General features: G+C 38.6%; 1 protein-coding gene across 1 annotated transcript in view; it reads right to left on the reverse strand.

Annotated features, from left to right (window-relative positions):
• The window catches only part of MCOLN2 (mucolipin TRP cation channel 2), a 103,503-nt gene that overhangs the window by 2,092 nt on the left and 81,387 nt on the right, over window positions 1–20,024 (reverse strand). Inside the window, exons 9-13 of the mRNA XM_042781691.1 lie at window positions 13,787–13,936; window positions 11,655–11,756; window positions 11,414–11,536; window positions 3,264–3,470; window positions 1,394–1,515 (exon numbers count right to left, since the gene is read on the reverse strand). Of these exons, the coding sequence (XP_042637625.1) occupies window positions 1,394–1,515; window positions 3,264–3,470; window positions 11,414–11,536; window positions 11,655–11,756; window positions 13,787–13,936 (704 nt within the window). The remainder of the gene's footprint in view (window positions 1–1,393; window positions 1,516–3,263; window positions 3,471–11,413; window positions 11,537–11,654; window positions 11,757–13,786; window positions 13,937–20,024) is intronic.

A 20,024-nucleotide genomic window follows, 5' to 3' on the forward strand; every position in this document is an offset into this window, starting at 1 on the left:
ATGAAATGATAAGTATATATATATATATTGATATCTTTTTTTTCCCCAAAACATTCAACATCCAAGTTCTTTGGTTGATTTCCCTGGTGGATTCTCTTGTTCCTTCTAATTCTTTTATTCTTTGTTCTCAGCAGAGCTTCCTTCTCACTGTGCATCTTCTCATAAACCTTTAACCCTCCTTAGGACAAGTATCTACTAATGTTGTTCCCTTCCTCCGCACCACTCAGACTCAATCTTGTCAGTATCTTCTACTCTACCTCTGAAATCTTTCTCTCATTCTATATGGGTTTATGGGAAAATATTCACCTCCTGGGGCTTTTGTGCTACAAACCAAGGTCCAAAAATCAAATATCAATTACTTTTCAGAATACACAACTACATTTCCCAATGAATATATTTTTTTCTTTACAGTTAATTATATATTAGAAGATCAACTTTGAGAAACTTTCCTTATACATAGTACCTTTTAAGCAACAGCTACCTATTAAGAAAATTAATTCCCCTTTAATCCAGCTTCCATGGCAGCACTATAATGTTCTGAGAGAATGAAATGTGATTTTTAAAAATTAACTCTTTTTTATACCTCCTTTTATATTTACCAAACATTCTTTGGAAATGCTTAATTGTGACATTTAAAATCCCAAGATGTAGTATGAATTGATTACCAAAAAGTACATATTGTGGTTTTAAGCAGCAATTATGTTCTTCCACCTTCCTTCAGGAATTTGGTTTAGAAAATCCTTTTCAGAAAATACGGGATGAGGATATCTCTTAGTTAGCACTACCCATCCTTGACTTCAGACGAAAACGAACATGGGCACATTCAAGAAAATGGTCTTCATCTGACTCCCAACTTAGTCCTCAAATCACTCTGTGGTGTGCTTTGTCAACTGAGGTCTAGACCATTTTGATACATGTCCTGATGAACAGCAAAAAGTGTAGTTGGTCAATGAAGAGCTTCTGAAGATGTTTACAACCAAGGATACATGCAGCTTCTTCTCAAGCTCAAGAAAGATTATTTGTACCACATATTGTGACAAGGGAAAGTGCCTTCGGCGTTCTCAGAGCTCCACCTCTAAAAATAAGAGCTTTGAGGTCCTTTGGCCACTTAAGAGTTCCCCTTCTTGGTTAGAGGGACTTTATTCATGCCTTCTCAAAATAGTCTCATAATATCCCTAAGAAATTTCAACCATGTCATGTAACTATACACCTTATTTTATAAGAAATGATTCATTTCTAAAGCCAATTCCAGTGGGAGTAGAAATGAAAGATTAATTATTTCCCACAATAAGCTGATTTCTGAGTGCAGTATTAAAGTTGGAATGAGTCTTTCTTAAGGAAGCAGAGCATCTCATCTCAGGATCATGGAGACCCGATTAAATACAATACTGACCTCCTCAGACAGCGGAAGCAGGACAGGAAGACTGAGGGCTCTTTCTGATACTCCTCTTTGCTACTACATTCCTTCAGGAATTTCTGAAGATCTGTTTCAGGAAATCCATTCTGCTGGTACTTCTTTTAAAACAAAGCACACAATGTTGTTACCTTATTTACAGGGCATGAGAAATTGTTCCCTTTGTCAAAGAACCAAACCCACCTTTGCTAAAATAAAACTCTCCCACACTGCTAGCCCAGATCCAAGAACTGATATTAACCATGATGAATCAACCTGTCAGTCCAAGAACACCAAGCCAGGGCCACCATGGGAACAGAACAATCTAAAGGAAAACTCCAGAAAGCCAGGGTGAGATAGGGGAGGGGTTCACTAATAGGGGGAATGAAGGGAGTAGCCAAAAGCCTAAAGCTTTCATTTTCATTCCAAGCCCAGATAAGACCTCACCCTACCCACAGTGCCAGTGAAGGATCTGCCTGGGAAGTAACCTCTATATGCTCTACTTTTATAGAAATTGGCTACTTAGAAGAGCAGAGGCAGGTTTTTCCAAGCAGACACACAGACCTTAAAACACACTCCCTTCATGCTCAGTGAAGTCATCTTCCTCAACATCAACACCAAAGATCGGCTCACTCACAAGGACACTGCCATGCCAAAGGCATGAACCTACACAAAAGCATGCAGTACTCCTCTCATGCCAAGCTTTGCTGTTAGAACCAACCATCACATGAACACTAATTTCTCCTATACACATAAAAGTGTTCAGTTTTTCAAAGAAGACCAGCTTTCTTCTAAGTTAAATCTAAGGGGGGTTTAAGCAGAAGACAGAACCTAAAGCCACTGGCATAATATCCCTTGCTTTTCAGACACTGGACCTAAAACAGTGTTTTCTGAGCATTATCATCTGGAGGTGTCACCACCCGAGAAAACAGAGCTTCTTTCAAGTTACTAATCCATTCAATGGGCTCTGTCTGAAAGACAATAGCTTAGCAAAGCAGGAAGTGAAACAGCCAAAGAGATGTAAGGCAATATGTGAGCAGCAGGTCATCCAGTGCATAGCAAAAGACCAAACCATTGCCAGTGAGTCGAGTACAACTCATAGTGACCATATAGGACAGAGAAGAACTGCCACATAGGGTTTCCAAAGGCTGTAATCTTTATGGAAGCAGACTGCCACATCCTGCTTCCATGGAGTGGTTGATGGATTTGAACCACTGACCTTTTGGTTAGCAGCTGAACAGTTAACTACTGCACCAGCCAGGGCTCCTTCATCCAGTATATAAACTCAAAAACCCACTGCCATCAAGTCGATTCCAACTCATAGCAACAAAGTAGAACTGCCCTACAGGGTTTTCCAGGTTATACTCTTTACAGAAGCAGACTGCCACATCCGCTCATGGGTTCAAACCATTGAGCTTTTGGTTAGCAGCCAAGTGCTTTAACTACTCGGCCAAGTGCTTTCAGCTCCTCATCCAGTGTATCGATGTGTCAGAACATGGAAAGTTGTCAAGGTGGTGGCTGTCCTTTATCACTGAGAGTTGCTACCCAAAACTGAAGTTCCAGGTAGCCCCCACAGGCAGGTCCATCTATCAATGCTGAGATCTGCAGCCTGGCTACTTGATTTACCAAACTCAGCCCATCCTTACCCATTTCCTTTCTTTTTCCCACCAAACCTCCAAACTGCCCACACTGATTTGGAGTAATACAGACAATGTCCTAAATGCATATTTAGATTAATCTCTAACATCTAAAAAGTTTCTTTGCTACAAATTCTCAAAACACTGAAGTGAAAGATATAGTATTATTCTATGTCACAATCTATACAGAATTTGCAGTAGTATTTTGGCAGCAAATACTGATAATTATTTACCTTAATGGTGTCATAAGAATCTGTAATAAGTGCAATAAAAAGGCTGAGAATCATATATATAAAAAGGCTGATGAAGGAATATAAATACAGGCGACTGAACAGCCACACCAAGATACTCTTCTGCTGGATTTGAGCAAAGGTTGCAAACATGTCATCACCGTTGACCAGAGAAAACAGACACTCAGCAACAGTGTCTAGATCTTCAAACTGTAGGGGGGAAACAAAAATTAGTCTGAGATAAATTATACTACACCAACAAGCAGAGAGATGTCCAGTTAGCTTGTTTATGGAAGTTATTACTATTACTACTACAATTGAGAGTAATGCAGTCATTTTAAAATACCTAGAATACCACAAGAAGTAGGAACATATTATTCAAAAAATACTCCTCCACACTCTCAAAGATAATCTCTTGACATTTCCTCAGTATTCTCCTATGGACTTTTTAATACATCTGTGGTCGTATCCTCTTACAATTTTGGATTCTGATTATTTTTCTACTTAATATAAGCATCTTCTCATGTTATTCACATTTAGAGATGATTTAAATGTCAAATTCAATTATTTCCCTGTCACTGGACATCCCAATAATATTTGCTACTATAAGGAATATCTCTGAATAAAATGCTTTTGTTTGTTTGTTTTGCCTATTATTGGGTCTAAGGCTATTAACATTTTTGAAGGGTACATTCTTCCAAACTGCTTTCTGAAAGAACTGAAGCAGCTGTATACTACAACCAGAAATATATGACATTGTAATATATGAAACTACGTAAGAGCTGAAGCTAGTGTGAAATACCACTGGAATTCTGTAGCCAGCTAGCCATACTGCTAGGGTGTAAGTGGTTCAACAACTCTAGGGCCCCATCCAGTGTAAACAAACAGCAAGTAGCTACTTAATAAACTATTGTCTCCAGGACAAGAGGGTTAAAACATTAGAGTAATATGAAAAGCTTCCTCAAGAGTAGTAATGACCTAAGAGATTAAAGAAAATAGAGTTTTCAGAAAAAAAAGATGGAGAGAGTGAGTAGAGTTTTGAATCAAATCCTGTTGTTCTTAAGGGTGAGAATCTGTATTTCCATTAAGTCAGTGTGGCTTTTGGGGCACTCAGCTCCTTATTGAATGTCTGTAGGACTTCTTCCCTTTTCAGTTGTGCTATCACATCACATGCAACAAAGTAAAATGTCCCCCAACCAACCCTGAAAATGGGCTTTCCTTCCAAATTTCCTATTATGTCATTGATTCCAATTTCCTACCACAGAGACATTTTACTCCAAAATAACCAAGTACTTAAAATTTTGTGTCAAACTGATTCATTTTTCCTTCTCTTTAATCTTTTAATGCTTGCCTGTTCTTATGACATGTTTCTCTGATCCACCCTTCCTGGTGGAAACACTTAAATCTGGATTATTATGACCACCTTCAAGGAAGCCATATTTGTCCCTACCTCTTCACCCTTGGGTCCAAGCTGGAGCAAAAAAAAAAAACTTCATACAATATAGCTTTCAGGTAATTTCTCTTGCTTAAGAATATGCAAAGTCTGGACTCAGGGTACAAATCGAACAAACACCTACCCAAGCCCATTGCAGCTGAATGGATTCCGACTCACAGTAACCCTGTAGGACAGAGTAGAACATCCCCACAGGGTTTCCCAGGCTGTAAATCTTTACAAAAGTAGACTGCCACATCTTTCTCCCACAGAGTGGCTGGTGGGTTCGAACCTCTGGTCTTTTGGTTAGCAGTTGAGCACTTAACCACTACACCATCAGGGCTCACCAGGCTCGAATAAGTTTCTCCTTCATGTCACTTCATTACACTAGTCATCAACACTACCACCCTGTGCTTCTCTCCTCCCAGAACACCAGCCTCGTTTCTACATCTTTTCCTCATGAGACTTCTCTGTACTTAGAATGTTCTTCCTCTTCTCTGTGTCCACATCAAGTCAACATTCAAGGGCTATTTCAAATGCTACTTCAAGGCATTCTGCCCTGGCAGCTAGTCTATTATCTCTCTCTTTTCCCAATATTACTCAAGACCACAGGGTAAACTATTAGATGGCATGTTGTTTTATGCACACTTCTGTATATCCCAACATCATGTCTGGTAAAGTAGCAAGTCAATGAAAATAAGGGAAATCCTCACATGAGATGGGTGGACTCAACGATGGACTCAAACATACCAAGAATCATGAAGATGGTGCAGGACCTGGAAATATTTGGTTCTGCTGTACATGGGCTATGAGTCAACAGCAACTAACAACATACGCCAACCAGCAAACATTATATATTACAATCCCTGTCCGGTGGTGAACAGGACAGGTTAAAGTATGTGGCCAAGGGAAAGTGTACACAAGTGTATCACAAGTAAGGGTCACACTCACAGTCACACTCACACCTTTGCAACATGCACAATAACACTGATCAACCAGACTAAAGGCACTCTCCACAGAGGCCTGTAGGGAAATCTGTGTGAGCAAATCACTTACTAACATGCAGACTAACTGTAAGAAAGGCATCCCCAGAGTAAGTATTTTCCATCCCTCCAGTTCCCTTAAGGCAATGAAGTGAAAGCTGACTTCTGTGGATGTCAATTACAACTTTGACAATACCATTAATAATTCATATTTCTCATAACTTCTTTTGGAATCTGGTCAATTCCTTTTCTTAGTTTCAATAATCCTAACAATTTGTGCTTTAAATTTCAGAACTGCAAATAGCCAGTTAGTCAACACATATCAAATTTTATCCTTAGTTTCCTGTGCATTTACTTGGTATCAGTCTAGACAAAATACCTCTTCTCACCATTAATCTCACCAATAACTGCATCCATTATACCTCCCTTTCCTTTATGCATGTGTTCTGGTTACCTAGTGCTGCTCTGACAGGAATATACCACAAATGGGATAGCTTTAACAAACAGGAGTTTATTCTCTTACAGTTCGGGAGGCTAGAAGTCCGAGTTCAAAGTGCCAGGCTCTAGAGACTTAGTGAAAGCCCCTCAACCTTGAGCTTCAGCTCTGCTTTTTACTCCCGGCCCACTGAAGCTAGAGCTATATCTTGACTCAGGTAGCTACTAGCTGCTAAGGCTAACAAGTCCAAGGTTGACAAATAAAATGGCACAGTCCCGATGTTACCAAACCACACAGCAGGCCATTCATTCAAGCCCATTGAAAGTCCCAAGGTCAGCAGAGCATGGCAGGCTGCTAACAATGACACGGCTACATGCAGGGTTCAAGCATGCCATTAGCTAAAGACCATCCCCCAAGGTTTCTCCCTATATACAGGAAACAGACCACATCCCTAAGGCAGCTACTCAGCTGCTTGTGGTAGGTCCCACCATGGAGTTGATTGTCAGTTTCATCATGGACAATAACTACCATCAGCTGCCCAGCCACTCAATCAGGCCCAGCCAAGTTGACACACAAATTTAACTACCACAGCATGTGAGAACTGTTTTAACTGACTGAAAAGTTAAAGTAGAAACCCAATGAATTAAATGACTGGTGTACACCACATTATTCTGTACCACAAGAAATGACTGAACCAGAATCATCAGTAGCCAGATTCTATAGTAGAGGTAAGCTTAAGGGATACCTAAAGGAGAAATCATGTCCTCATGTGCTTCCGGCCCAGAAGGACTGCACTTACAGAGTTGCTTCTTTCTTATGAGATTTTAAGTTCCTGGAAAGCAGGTACTACTGTCTTTGTTTCTTGTTCATTCAACCTACTTTTTGGGCACCTACCATGTTCCATAGGAGCTCTGGTAGCGTAGTGCTTAAGGCACTTGACTGCTAACCAGAAGGGTGGCGGTTCAAACCCACCAGCCACTTCTCAGAAGGAAGATTGGGCAATCTACTTCCATAGCGATAGTGCCTCGAAAACCCAAGGAGGGGTCACTATGAGTCAGGTCTGACTCGACAGCACACAATACCACAACAACACCATGTTCCATGCACCATGCCAGACATTGGGATGGCAAAGAGGAACAAGTCACACATCCTGACCTCTAAAAATCCAGTCTCAAAGAACCTCGCAATGTTTGGTGCACAATAAACATTTAATAAATATTAATTGTGTATTTCCATATATTGGGCAATCTACTTCTGTGGAGATACCGCCTCAGAAACTCAAGTAAGGGTGCTCTGAGTCAGGATCGACTCAACAGCAGTGAGGTTTTTTTTGTTTTTTTTTTCCATAAAGAGTCCCCACACGTTGCATGGAACCACAGTGAAAAGACAAACATTTGTTTCAGAAGTGATGATAATTTTGTGATAGAGACAAAAAGAACCTTCATTCGAATAAAAACATAACCTGGAATAACTTATGTCAGAGAATGATGTAAAAATCTGCTTCAAAAACTGGTATTGAGCCTCAGGTAAAACGTTTTGACTGGCTAGTATTTCTTTTGAATAAGAGAGTTGAGTTACTGGGATGAAATCAGAGGCCTTGGAGATATGAAGGAAGCTGTAATGCAGATTCTACATCACCATGGCATCGTCAAAGTCTAATAAGTTTTCAATGCTTTGGTCTACTTGTTTACAAAATGGGGACAATGCAATACAATATATTCCTCAAAGTAAAAATTAATAAATATTTTTTTAAAAGAAAAGTCCACTGGAAATATAACAGCTGCATTACAGTAATGTTTAATAATTTAAGAGGAGGTTTGGAAGAACATTAACAGTCTCTAGCCCTTTATGCCCAGACATTTTGGAAAAGTGCTGTGCCAAAGCCCATTAGTACTGGAAATGAACATTGACAGGACACCTTCTGTATTGTTAATCCCTTTCAGTTAAGCCACTGAAATTAGATATCAAACAGGAAAATAAGAAGCAAAAATATTGTGGGACTCCAATCAAACAGGTAAAATTATATTTTTCCTGATACTTCCTCTCTAGAGTTGTTTTGTTGTGTTTTCTGTTTGTTTTAAGAAAAAGTTACTTTCCACACTTAAGGCTTCTATAATTCTAAAACTTCCAGGAAATGCTTGCTGTAGCAAACAGATTCACATCTTCAAGCCTTCAGGTAGCTTTTAAAGCTCTCTGGTTCCATAGGTAATGGCAGAACCTGAAAATTCTGACAGTTTGGATTCAGTTTTGGGGGAGGGGTGTCAGAGGCACTGGGAAAGTAAAATTTTGCATCTTCAGATTCAAATTAGGAGTAATACAGAGAGAAGAAGCACAAAATTCCAAAACCAGAATGATGGTTTTCTCCTACAACTGACTAGTACATTCAATGCAGTCTTTAAGTATCTATTTCCTCAACATATCAGCCTAACTATGGATCATAGATGCCACAAACAGACTTGCTGGACAACCCTACAGAGACATCCTTTGTCCTTCTGCTCCTCCAGGGCGATACATCTCAAGGTATAGTGTCCAACATGGTAACCACTAGCCACGTGTAGCTATAGCTATTGAGCCCCTGAAAAGTGGCTAGTCTGAAGTGAGATGTGAATACACAGCAGATTTCAAATACTTAGTTAAAAAAAAAAAAAAAAGAACATAAAATATATCAAGATGTTATATTGATTATATGCTGCAATAATATTTTGGATATACTGGGTTAAACGTATTATTAAAATCAATTTCATTTTCTTTGAATTTCTTTAAGGTGGCTACTAGAACTTTTTAAGGAACAACGATAGCTCTCATTTGTAGCTCACATTATATTTTTATTGGATAGGCTTAGTCCAGAGCTTACCAATTTTATCTGGATCCTTCGAAAAGGCAAAATTGACATAGGAAATGTCATCAGACTCACTAATCAAATAAGTCTCATTTTCCAGGTGGAGACCTCCATACCTAGTTAGAGAAATAAGACCGATAGCATGGCTCATCTCTCCAAGTTCATCTAGAAGTACAACTTGCTTGGGTCAAACCAAATGCTAACTTGCAATGGCCCATTTTGGATAACATCAAGAAAAAGCTCTAGAAGGAATTGGCCAAAGCATGTACATTGAGGTCAGGGAAACCTCACCTCTACCATTTATTAGTCACATGATCCCAAGCAAATTAGTTAACATATTTAGGTAAAATAGGGATAACTATCACCCCTTCCCCGACTGTGAGGGTTAGCACAGCAAGACAAGTAAAGAAATTGGGTATCATGTCTTGCTCACATTGTTGGTTTTAGGGGCCATTGAGGCCGTTCTGACTCAGAGTGACCCTATATATCGTTGTCGTCGTTGTCATTATGTGCCGTCGAGTCAGCCCCGACTCATAGCGACCCCTCCTTGGGTTTCCGAGGCAGTATCACTACGGAAGTAGGATTGCCCAACCTTCCTTCCGAGGAGTGGCTGGTGGGTTTGAACCACCAGCCTTCTGGTTAGCAGTCAAGTGCCTTAGGCACTATGCTACCAGAGCTCCCAACATACAGCAGAACAAAACACTGATACCTAGTCCTGCGCCACCCTCACAATCACTGCTATGGTTGAGCCCATTGTTGCAGCCCCTGTGTCAAGCCATCTCGTTGAGGGTCTTCCTTTTTTCACTTTACCAAGCATGATGTCCCTCTCCAGGGACTGGTTCCTGCTGATAACACGTCCAAAATACGAGAGATGACACCTTGCCATTTTCATTCCTGAGGAGCATTCTGGCCCTACGTCTACTACAAGAGAGTTGTTTTGTAGTATTCAAGAATGGTAGCTATTTTAGTTAAATTTGAAAAACATTATCTGAGCACCTTCTCAAACGATGCAGTAGGGGAGATGGAGGGCAAAGGAGACAGAATCACTTGTTCCCTAGGTCTTAGGGCCAGTGAATTAAAACCCAGATGCTTAGGCTGTGTATTTTTCCACACAGTGCAACACTGTCCTCTAGTGACAATAATGTGGAGAAGCAGTCAGCACATGAGACAAGCAAGAAAAAACTTAATTTTCTGAAGCACTAACACAGTAAGTTCTCCAGATCAGAAAGATCATACTAAAAAACAATTTTCACTTATGAGTCACCATTAAATCAGCAACATGGACTTGGAAGAGCAATAAGGTCATCAAGGTTTATTATTAACCCAGAGGTTGTCACTTTGTTAGTTGCACAGTTTCTCCAATAGGAAAAAGAGTTAACTATTCAAAGATGTATTGAATATGGTGCTTAAAGAGGACAAGGTCTGGATACAGAAGTTACTAAGCTTTATTTTCGTAGGACAGTACAGCAAGTTTGAGCTTTGTAGACTGTTACTCTTTGTGAATAATTTGCAAATCAGATTTGACACACACATTTTGGTAAATCTGATTATCAAAAGTGAGGTCAAAAGTAAGGCCAAGATGTTACACAAGCTTGGAAGTAATCCTTTACATCTTTACCTCTTTACACCTTGCAGAGCCCCTGAGGAGAGCTAACAGCACCCAGGCTGTTAATGGAAATCAAATGAGAGAGAACACAGAAGAACTTCATACAGGGCCTATCACATAAGCAGTGTCAGCTGCTATTTTTGTTGCTGTTCCAGCTGTCACAGGCACATGGAAGAAAAGTTATAAGATGCAGTAACTCCTTTCACTTTTGTTTGAAAATAAGACCTACTCAGTTTCATTTCCTGACAGTGATTTCATTATCAAATTATGATTTCTGAACCAGAACATCTGAGCATAACTATCTCTGAGATAATGCTGCAGATTGAAGCTCAGTAATAGTTTAGAATTCAGATACTGATCTTTAATAAGGCCCAGAGATGATGCCATAATCAAAACTACCTATAAAGATAAGACATTATCATTTCAATCATAATCTAACATGGTCCTTCAGAGCAGAGCCTTTGCTCATCTTTACTCTCCTCAATTAGCTTGGGTGAAAAACAGAAAACCTCATACTTTAAATCAGAAGGATGATTTTCCCCACTTGATTTTCATTTTTATTATAATGATCTCATGTCTACATGTTTCTCATTTGATGATCAGCTGGATTAATAGGAGACACCTTAAGGCTGTCCCCAACAATTATGAAATGTGTTCTCTGGTTCCTAGCAATTATTGTTTTGATGCTGACATCCCTTCAATATCCTGGAAAGGAAAACCAATGAAAGGGTATGTGATGAGTGACATCAGAGATGTGGATGTGTGCTGAAGAAGAGTGGGAAGAAGGTGAGTGCCAGAAGCCTCTGTTTAAGGGTCCCAAGTGCTAATTTGAGGAAGGAAGAATTATTGCTACACACCTTGTCATGATAAGGTCCTAAGACAATCCAGCCACAGAACGTGTAACCCAGGTATATCATACCAGCACAAGCACAGAACCGAAGAACCTTTGGCAGTGAGGCTTGCATCGTTAAAATGAGCACCTGGAGACAATCAAGAGAATGGGGAACATGGAAAAAAAATATTTTAGAGGCATCTTACCAGACCCCAAAAAGAAATGAGCCCCAATCCCAGCAGCATTACCCAATACCACCTCCTTACATTATATGTTTGGAAATAACCCAGGTATCTGATGACTCCAACCCAAACAAACAACGTAGATGTCCCAAGCAAAATGCTGCACAGGTCATAATTTGTGAGATTCTAAGGAATGAAGGGGGGAAAAAAAAAAGACAGATGAGTAACATTCTACTCTACTCAGTTGTATTCAAGGAAGTAAGAATTTCGAGCATCAGTAGTACCAGGTTCACGTCAAATGGATTGGGAAAGAATGGATTGCCTGCCTCCTTACAAAGTGATACTAAGAGTTTTAAAAAGAAAAGGAGAAAGAGAATAAGAAGAAATAAAGAATCCACTTCGAAGTGAATTTCTTATTTCTTTTCATATTTCAGTTAGTTGAACCAATTTTACTTTCTAAAAAAAAAATACCTTGAAAGAGATATTGCACCTACCATTGAAGGTATTAAATAATATAAACCGATGGTGTTTGACAACCATCATATTAAAAATAATGTAATTCAGCTACTTTCTAAAGAAGTTTGAAACATGATGAACACCACCACAGTTCCAGCTCTCAAAGACTTCTAACTCTAGTTGAGGAAGCAAACACACAAACACCACCCTACTTTAATGTGCCAAGTGCACCGAGAGACACAATGCCTCGCTGGTCACAGAGGGTTTCTCATGCATGTGACCCCAGACTGGGGCTGAGCCCTGAGGGCAGGCTGGGAGAGAGCACTGCAAATAAATGGACTGCTGAACAAAGGCACTGTGCTAAGAATGGCAAAATGTGTGAGAGGAACAGTGTCGGTTGGTCAGCAAGGGCTTAGGGCAAAAGCAGGAGGCAGAGCCAGGTGATGTGGGCCTTGGAGGCCATGCTGAGGGGTAGGCCCTGGGGGGCATACAAGATTTTAACACTGAAATAGACAATTCCCGAAAAACTACTCTGAGGGATACAAGGTTCCCTGAAGGCAGAAAAACCAATTAGGAGGCTGCTGTACCAGTGCAAGCCAGAGAGGAAGATGGCCTTAAAGAAGCTGGAGGTAGTCAGGATGAAGAAGGGAGACATGTAAATGGTTGGGAAATAAAGTTGGTAAGACTGTGATTGACTGCAAGATGTGGAGGGGGAGAATGACTGGGTGAAGGAGGAGTCAAGACTCTAGCTGTTATGAGATAAAACCAATAAATCTACATGAAGTGTTGAACACATAGTAGGTGCTCGAGTTTTCCTCCTTTCCCTCCATCTGGCAAACTAAACAACCACAGATCTTGCTATTGTCTCTAGGCATACATATTTGTTACTCTGGTCATATTTGGCTTCTAGGTTAGCTGCTCTTCTCATACTAAGAAAAAAGCAGCAACCAAAATAACTAATCTTATCAAACTTCAGTTACTAATCTAATGATGCTACTAAGTTTAAGTTACCTAGTGGATTGTTATGTATTGAATTGTGCCTTCTCCTCAAATATATGTTGAATTCTGACAGCTGTGGATGTGATCCTGTTTGGAAATAGAGTGTTGTTTCCCACCCCCCTCTCTTTCTTAATGAGGTCACACCATCACAGGGTGGATCCTAAATCTCATCACTTCTGAGTTATAAAAAGTTATAAAAAGACCAGAATAGATACAGAAACACACATGGGGACACATACAATCTGAGGGTCACCTACCTATAAGCAAAGAAATCAAGGAATGCTTGGGGCTACCAACAAGGAACAAATCAACACAGCAGAGTCCCTTTGGACTTAGAGGCCCCAGGACTCTAAGAAAATTAATGTCTGTTCTTGAAAGTCACTCACTTGTGGTATTTGTGTTGCAGTGGCAGCACTAGGTAACGAGGACAGGGATATTCCTGAGATGATCATCTTCCACAGAGTATCCATAAGAATCAAATCAGAGGAGGCTTCACTTTTGTGGGTATAAGAAAAGACCAAACTAGTCTCCATAAGGATTTTATATCTTAAAATGCCTAAGTCATCCAGAATAATACACCATATTTTAAAATAAATAATACACACATATTACGCAGGTTTTTCAAACTGTGTGACCCCTTCATGTATTAGTTTTCTATGTGTGCTATGTGTGTGATATGCATGTGTGCATTATTTCTGTGGACACATTATATATGAAAAATACAGTAAAGAGCAAAAGATTTGAAATGGATTGTGCCTCACCTTTGCTTTGATTTCCATTTTTAAGATGGATCCAATTATCGTCATGAGGTCGCTGATGATCACCAAGATGTACCACCCATTGATGAACTCCCATTGGTCAGCATCACACACACGTCGCTTGTACTTCTCCAGGAAGAAATTTAGAAATCTCTGTGGCAAACATTTTAGAAAGTATTTCTTACACACCACACTGCTCTCAGGAAGAAGACAAGCATGAAACAATGTTCTCACCTGTAAAGTGACAGGGCATTCCCTTTTCCAACTTGGTATACCCACTTGGTGGGGATTGTAGCACACACTTTCTCCTTACTATCTACCCCAGCAATAAGTAAGCATTCAAGAGCCTGTTAAAGTCACTCAAAAGTTAAATAGAGGGCTATGTTCCAAGATGGCACTGTAGATAGATACACTATCCAGACTCTCTACAACAGACTCAAAGAAACAAGGGAAATGGTTATGGACGACAATCTTGGATCCCAAAACTTCAAAGAAAAGATGAAGAAGTAGATAAAATTATGATGAGAGGAACAGACTGAATGAAAGCAGTGAACAAGCAGTGATAAACTGCCAACCAGCACAGCATGGCCATTTTGAATGATTGAAAGCAGCATTCAGATCAGAGCAGGAACCAGAGAACTGGCTCCACTTTCCCACAACTGTACTAGCACCCACATAGGTGATCAGGTGACAAGTGAGTTGGAATCACCCAGCCTGCCCTCAGCTGCCGTGCATGACCAGTGATCAGAGACTGTGCCCATAGTTCCACCTGCTACCATATCCACCTGGAGACAGGTGGTATACACCCCAGTGCTACCAAGCTAACAACCAGAGTTACTTGCTGGCCCTGTTGCCCAGATATATTAAAACAGAACAAAACAAAAAATCAGGGTGACGCAAACCAACACACAATGAACAAAACAATATAATAACACCACAATGTCTCAGACCCAACAGACAACTTTAAATCACACAAAAAGACAGGACAAGATTCAAACAAGTGATCAAAAAGCAGGGCCAGAAAACTTTCCATAGGAAGAAATGCTAGTGGAATTACCTGATAAAGAATTTAAAATAGTTATATTTAGGTATCTTAAATGGATTAAGAGAAAGTTCAAGGAAACCACAGACAAAATCAAGGAAAAGAGACAAAACTCTAGAATTTTTAAAAAATACAAGAACAAATTAACAAACAAACAAAAAATGATAATTAGGAACCATACAAAACTAACAAACAGAAATCCAGAAGATTAATACTCATATTTCAGAAATGGATAATATATTGGAAAGACAAAAGAGTAAAACTGAATCAATGGAAAACAAAATTAGCGAGATTGAATACAATTCTTTCAACATTAATATGTCAGAGGAACAATCAGAAAAGAAGCAAAAAAAAAGAAGAAGAAGAAAAAAGCCTAAGAATTATTTGGAACATCATCAAGAAGAATAATTTACATGCAATCAGAATTCCAGAACAGGAAGACACACACACACACACACACACACACACACACAAAGCACTAAGAAAATTTTTGAAGATGTGTTGGAAGAAAACTTCCCGATATCATGAAAGATGAAAGATATGCATTCAAGAAGCTCAATGAACCCCAAACAAAATAGACCCAAAAGAAAATCACCAAGACATATCATAATCAAACTTTTAAAAACCAAAGATAAAGAATCAATCCTGAAAGAAGCTCAGAACGAACTAAAAGTTACCTACAAAGGAAAAACAATAAGACTAAGCTCGGATTTCTTGGCAGAAACCACGCAAACAAGAAGGTAATGGATGGCATATATAAAACCCTGAAAGAAAAAAATTGCTTACCAAAAATTATATATCCAGCAAAATTGTCTCTCAAATGCAAATACTATGGTGAAGTTAGGACATTCACAGATAAACAGACATTAAAGGAACTTGCAAAAACCAGACCAACATTATAAGAAATGCAAAAAAGAATGCTCTGGACAGAGAACCACCAATGGCAGACAACAACTGGACATTAAGACATACGACAATATCCCCTGGAAATCAACCCAGATACAGAAATATAAAAAATAAAACAAACTTACAAGATGGAAAATAGGGAATCAGAGATGTCAATTTGTACACAATGATAACTACAAAGCAGAAAGAGGGAATACATGATGGACTCACAGAATTACCAAGTGGAGAAGTCAAGACAATACAAAGATCCAACAGATTGCTTTAAACTTAGGAAGATAATAATAAGTTACAGGGTAATCTCAAAGAAAATTGATAAGCCTTCTCACCAAAATAAAAAAGAAGAAAATCATAAAGTCTCAGTAAACACTAAAACAACAGCAACAAAGGAAATAAGGAAATGTATAAACAAAATGAGAGCAGCACAGAAACATATATTGAACAAAGAAACTATCAACACCACACACACACACACACACACAATGACACAAAAACTCAGCAAAATGGCAGCAGGAAATTCACAACTATTTATAACTACACTGTAATTATAATGTAAATAGATTATAGTCAAGAGTTGCAGAGTGGGTAAGAAAACACAACTCATCAATACGCTGTCTACAAGAGACACACCTTAGACACAAAGACAAAAAGAGACTGAAAAGCAAAGGTTGAAAAAAATATATCAAGTAATGGCAACCAAAAAAGAGAAGCAGTGGCAATATTAATGTCTGATAAAATAGATTTCAAGGCAAAAACCAGCGAAGAGATGAGAAAGGACATTATATAATGATTAAAGGATCAATCAAACAAGAGGACATGACCATAATAATTATTTACACACTCAATGAGAGAGTACCAAAATACATAAATGAGACATTAACAGAATTGAAAAGAGAAATAGACAACTCCATAATAATAGTAGTAGATTTTAATACACTACTTTCAATGAAGGACAGAAGAACAAGAAAGAAACTCAACAAGAATACAGTAGATCTAAACAACAAAATCAACCAACTAGATCTCACAGATGTATATAGAACACTCCACCCAACAATAGTACAATACACAGTCTTTTACAGTGCACCTGGAACTTTCTGCAGAAAAGACCATGCATTAAGTCCCAAAGGAAGCCTCAATAAATTTAAAGACATTAAAATACTATAAAGCATCTTCTTAGATCACAGTGCTATGAATTAGAAATTAACAATGAGATCCAGGAAAAAAGATCAAATATATGGAAACTGAGGAACACCCTGCTTAAAAACTACTGGGTAATAGAAGAAATGAAAAATGAAATGAAATTTAAAATTTCCTTGAACTAAACAAGAATGGAAGCACAACATACCAAAATGTTTGGAACACAGTAAAATCAGTACTCAGAGGACAATTTATAGAAATAAATGCACCCATCAAAAAAGAAATAATCAAAATTAATACTTTAACCTGCTATCTCCAACAATTAGAAAAAAGGCCACAGTTACCAGAAGAAAAGAAATAATAAAAGCTAAGCAGAAATAAATGAAACAGAAAAATAGAGAGAATCAACAAAACTAGAAGTTGGTTCTTGGAAAAAATTTATTAAAATTGACAAACCACTGGCAAATTTAACAAAAGAAAAGAGAAAGATGCAGATAATGTGAATAAGAAATGAAATAAGCAATGTCACAACAGAACCTACAGAAATAAAAAGGATAATAATAGAATACGATGAAGAACTGTACTCCAACAAATTTGAAAACACAGAAGAAATGGACAAATTTCTAGAACACACTACCTAAACTGACACAATCTGAGGTAGAAGAAGCTGAACAAGTCATAACAAGAAAAAATAAATAAATAACCTCCCAGCAAAAAAAGTTCTGGCCCAGATGTCTTTACTGTTGAATTCTACCAAATATTCAGAAGAGCTGACACCAATACAACTCAAGCTATTTTAGAACTTAGAAAAGGATGGAATACTACTGAATTCATTCCATGAGGCAAGCATAACCCTTGATACCAAAACCAGACAGAGACATCATTAAAAAGAAAAGAATTGCACACCAATATCCCTCATGAATACTGATGCAAAAAAACTCAACAAAATACTAGCCAATAGAATGCAGCAAGACATCAACAAATAATATCTTATGACCAAGTGGGATTCATACCAGGTATGTAAGGATGATTAAAGAAAATCCACCACAAAAATAAAACAAAGGAAAAGAACAAAATGATCATTATCAATTGATGCAAAAAAAATGCAATTGAGGCACTTCTGGTAAGATGGCAGAATAGGCAGACAAGCTCCATAGACCCTCCTCAACAAAAAAAAGAGAAACCAATTGACAGAGATATAGAACATAATCCTGGAGCTCTGAGCTTTGAAAGGAAGGATATAAAAGTGGATTAGGCACCAACCAGTGGAAAAACTTGAATGAAAACAATGAGTACGGAGACAGTTGGAGCTGTGCACTGTCAGCTACTCTGATGGGACCAACAGCCTGAATATTTCCAAGTGGTGTTGGGACCTGAGAAATGGCCTAAAGATCAGCCCTGGTTGCCAAGTGCTGCAGGGACAACTGCGCTGGTGGCCTATGACTAGTAAGGGAAACTGCAAGGAGAGAGACAACCTGAGCTACGGACTTTCAGCTGACCAGAGGGTACAGTTATTTTGATTGTTTACAAGTGGTGGCCATTTTGGATATTTAAAGTGACTGAGGGTGCAGCCATTTTTAATGTTTACAAACGGTGGCCCATTTTGGGTATTTGAAGTGACCCAGGGCACAGCCCTTTTGAATGTTTACAAGCAGCAGTCAAATTGGATTTTAAAGTGACAGCATTCTCATTCGGATTCCAGGGACCTAAGAATAGGTTCCATTTGCCAAGGATGGCAGGGACATACAGAAGGCTGATAATGGGAAAGTAGACAGGTGGTGAGTGCTGCCAACTATCGAATAGAGGAGAACAGTACCCTGCTTACATAGATAACATCCAAACAACAAAGAAAATGAAAATTGTGGGCAAGTCACTCCGACATAAAATCACCAGTTAAATACAAACACAAAAACGTCACATTGCCTAGGGGACAACAGAGCATCACAGTCCACACAAGGAAGAAAGATAAACCAAGAAAAACAAGGGACCAGGATACAGACCCAAAACACATCCACAAGGAAGAAACAGCATTAGAACTCCCTGATAAGGAATTCAAAAGAATTATATTTAGGTACCTTCAACGACTTGAGAGACAGATCAAGGAAAACATGGACAAAATTGAGGAAAACAAACAGAAAACCCTACAACAATTAAAAAAGACAATACAAGAACAAAATGACAAAATAAATGAAAAATTAGAAATCTAGAAGATTAATACTAAATTTTCTGAAATAGATAACACATTGAATGGGCAAAGGAGTAGACTTGAATCAATGGAAGACAGAATTAGCAAGATTGAAGACAAATACCTCAATACTTCTCTGGAAAGGGATCGATCAGAAAAAAGATCAAAACAAAATGTAGAAAGCCTACGGTTCATATGGGATATAATCAAAAAGAATAACCTACATGTAATCAGAATTCCAGAACAGGAAGAGACAAATAAAACCACAGAGAAAATTGTCAAAGATTTGTTGGAAGAGAATTTCCTTGGTATGATGAAAGATGAGAATAAATCCATTCTAGAAATCCAACGAACCCCAAACAGGATAGACCCCAAAAGAAAATCACCAAGACATATCATCATCAAACTCACCAAAACCAAAGACAAAGAAAAAAATCCTGAAAGCAGTACAGGAAAAATGAAAAGTTATCTACAAGGGGCAACCAATAAGAATAAACTCGGATTTCTTGGCAGAAACTATGCAGACGAGAATACAATAGGATGGAACATATGAAACCCTGAAAGAAAAAAATTTGCAACCAAGAATTATATACCCAGAAAAATTGTCCCTCCAATATATTTCTGCTTATATGACATTTCCAAATAAGCAGAAATAAAGGGAATTGGTTAAAACAAGACCAACCATACAAGAGATGCTAAAGGGAGTCCTTTGGACAGAGAACCAAGAACAGCAAATAACAACTGATCATTAACACACATGATGACATAACCCAGAAACCAACCCAGTTACGGAAGTATCCAAAATAAATAAGCCTACAAGATTGTAAACTGGGAACCAGAGACATCAATTGACAAATGAGGATCAAAAAAACAAACAAAAAAAAAAACAAACTCACTGCCATTGAATTGGAGCTGACTCATAGCGACCCCTCCTTGGGTTTCTGAGGCAGTATCTCTACTGAAGTAGATTGCCC

Source organism: Orycteropus afer, unplaced genomic scaffold (assembly GCF_000298275.1).
Source record: "Orycteropus afer afer isolate SDZICR_OR568_19922 unplaced genomic scaffold, OryAfe1.0 scaffold00152, whole genome shotgun sequence".
NCBI classification, from domain to species: domain Eukaryota; kingdom Metazoa; phylum Chordata; class Mammalia; order Tubulidentata; family Orycteropodidae; genus Orycteropus; species Orycteropus afer.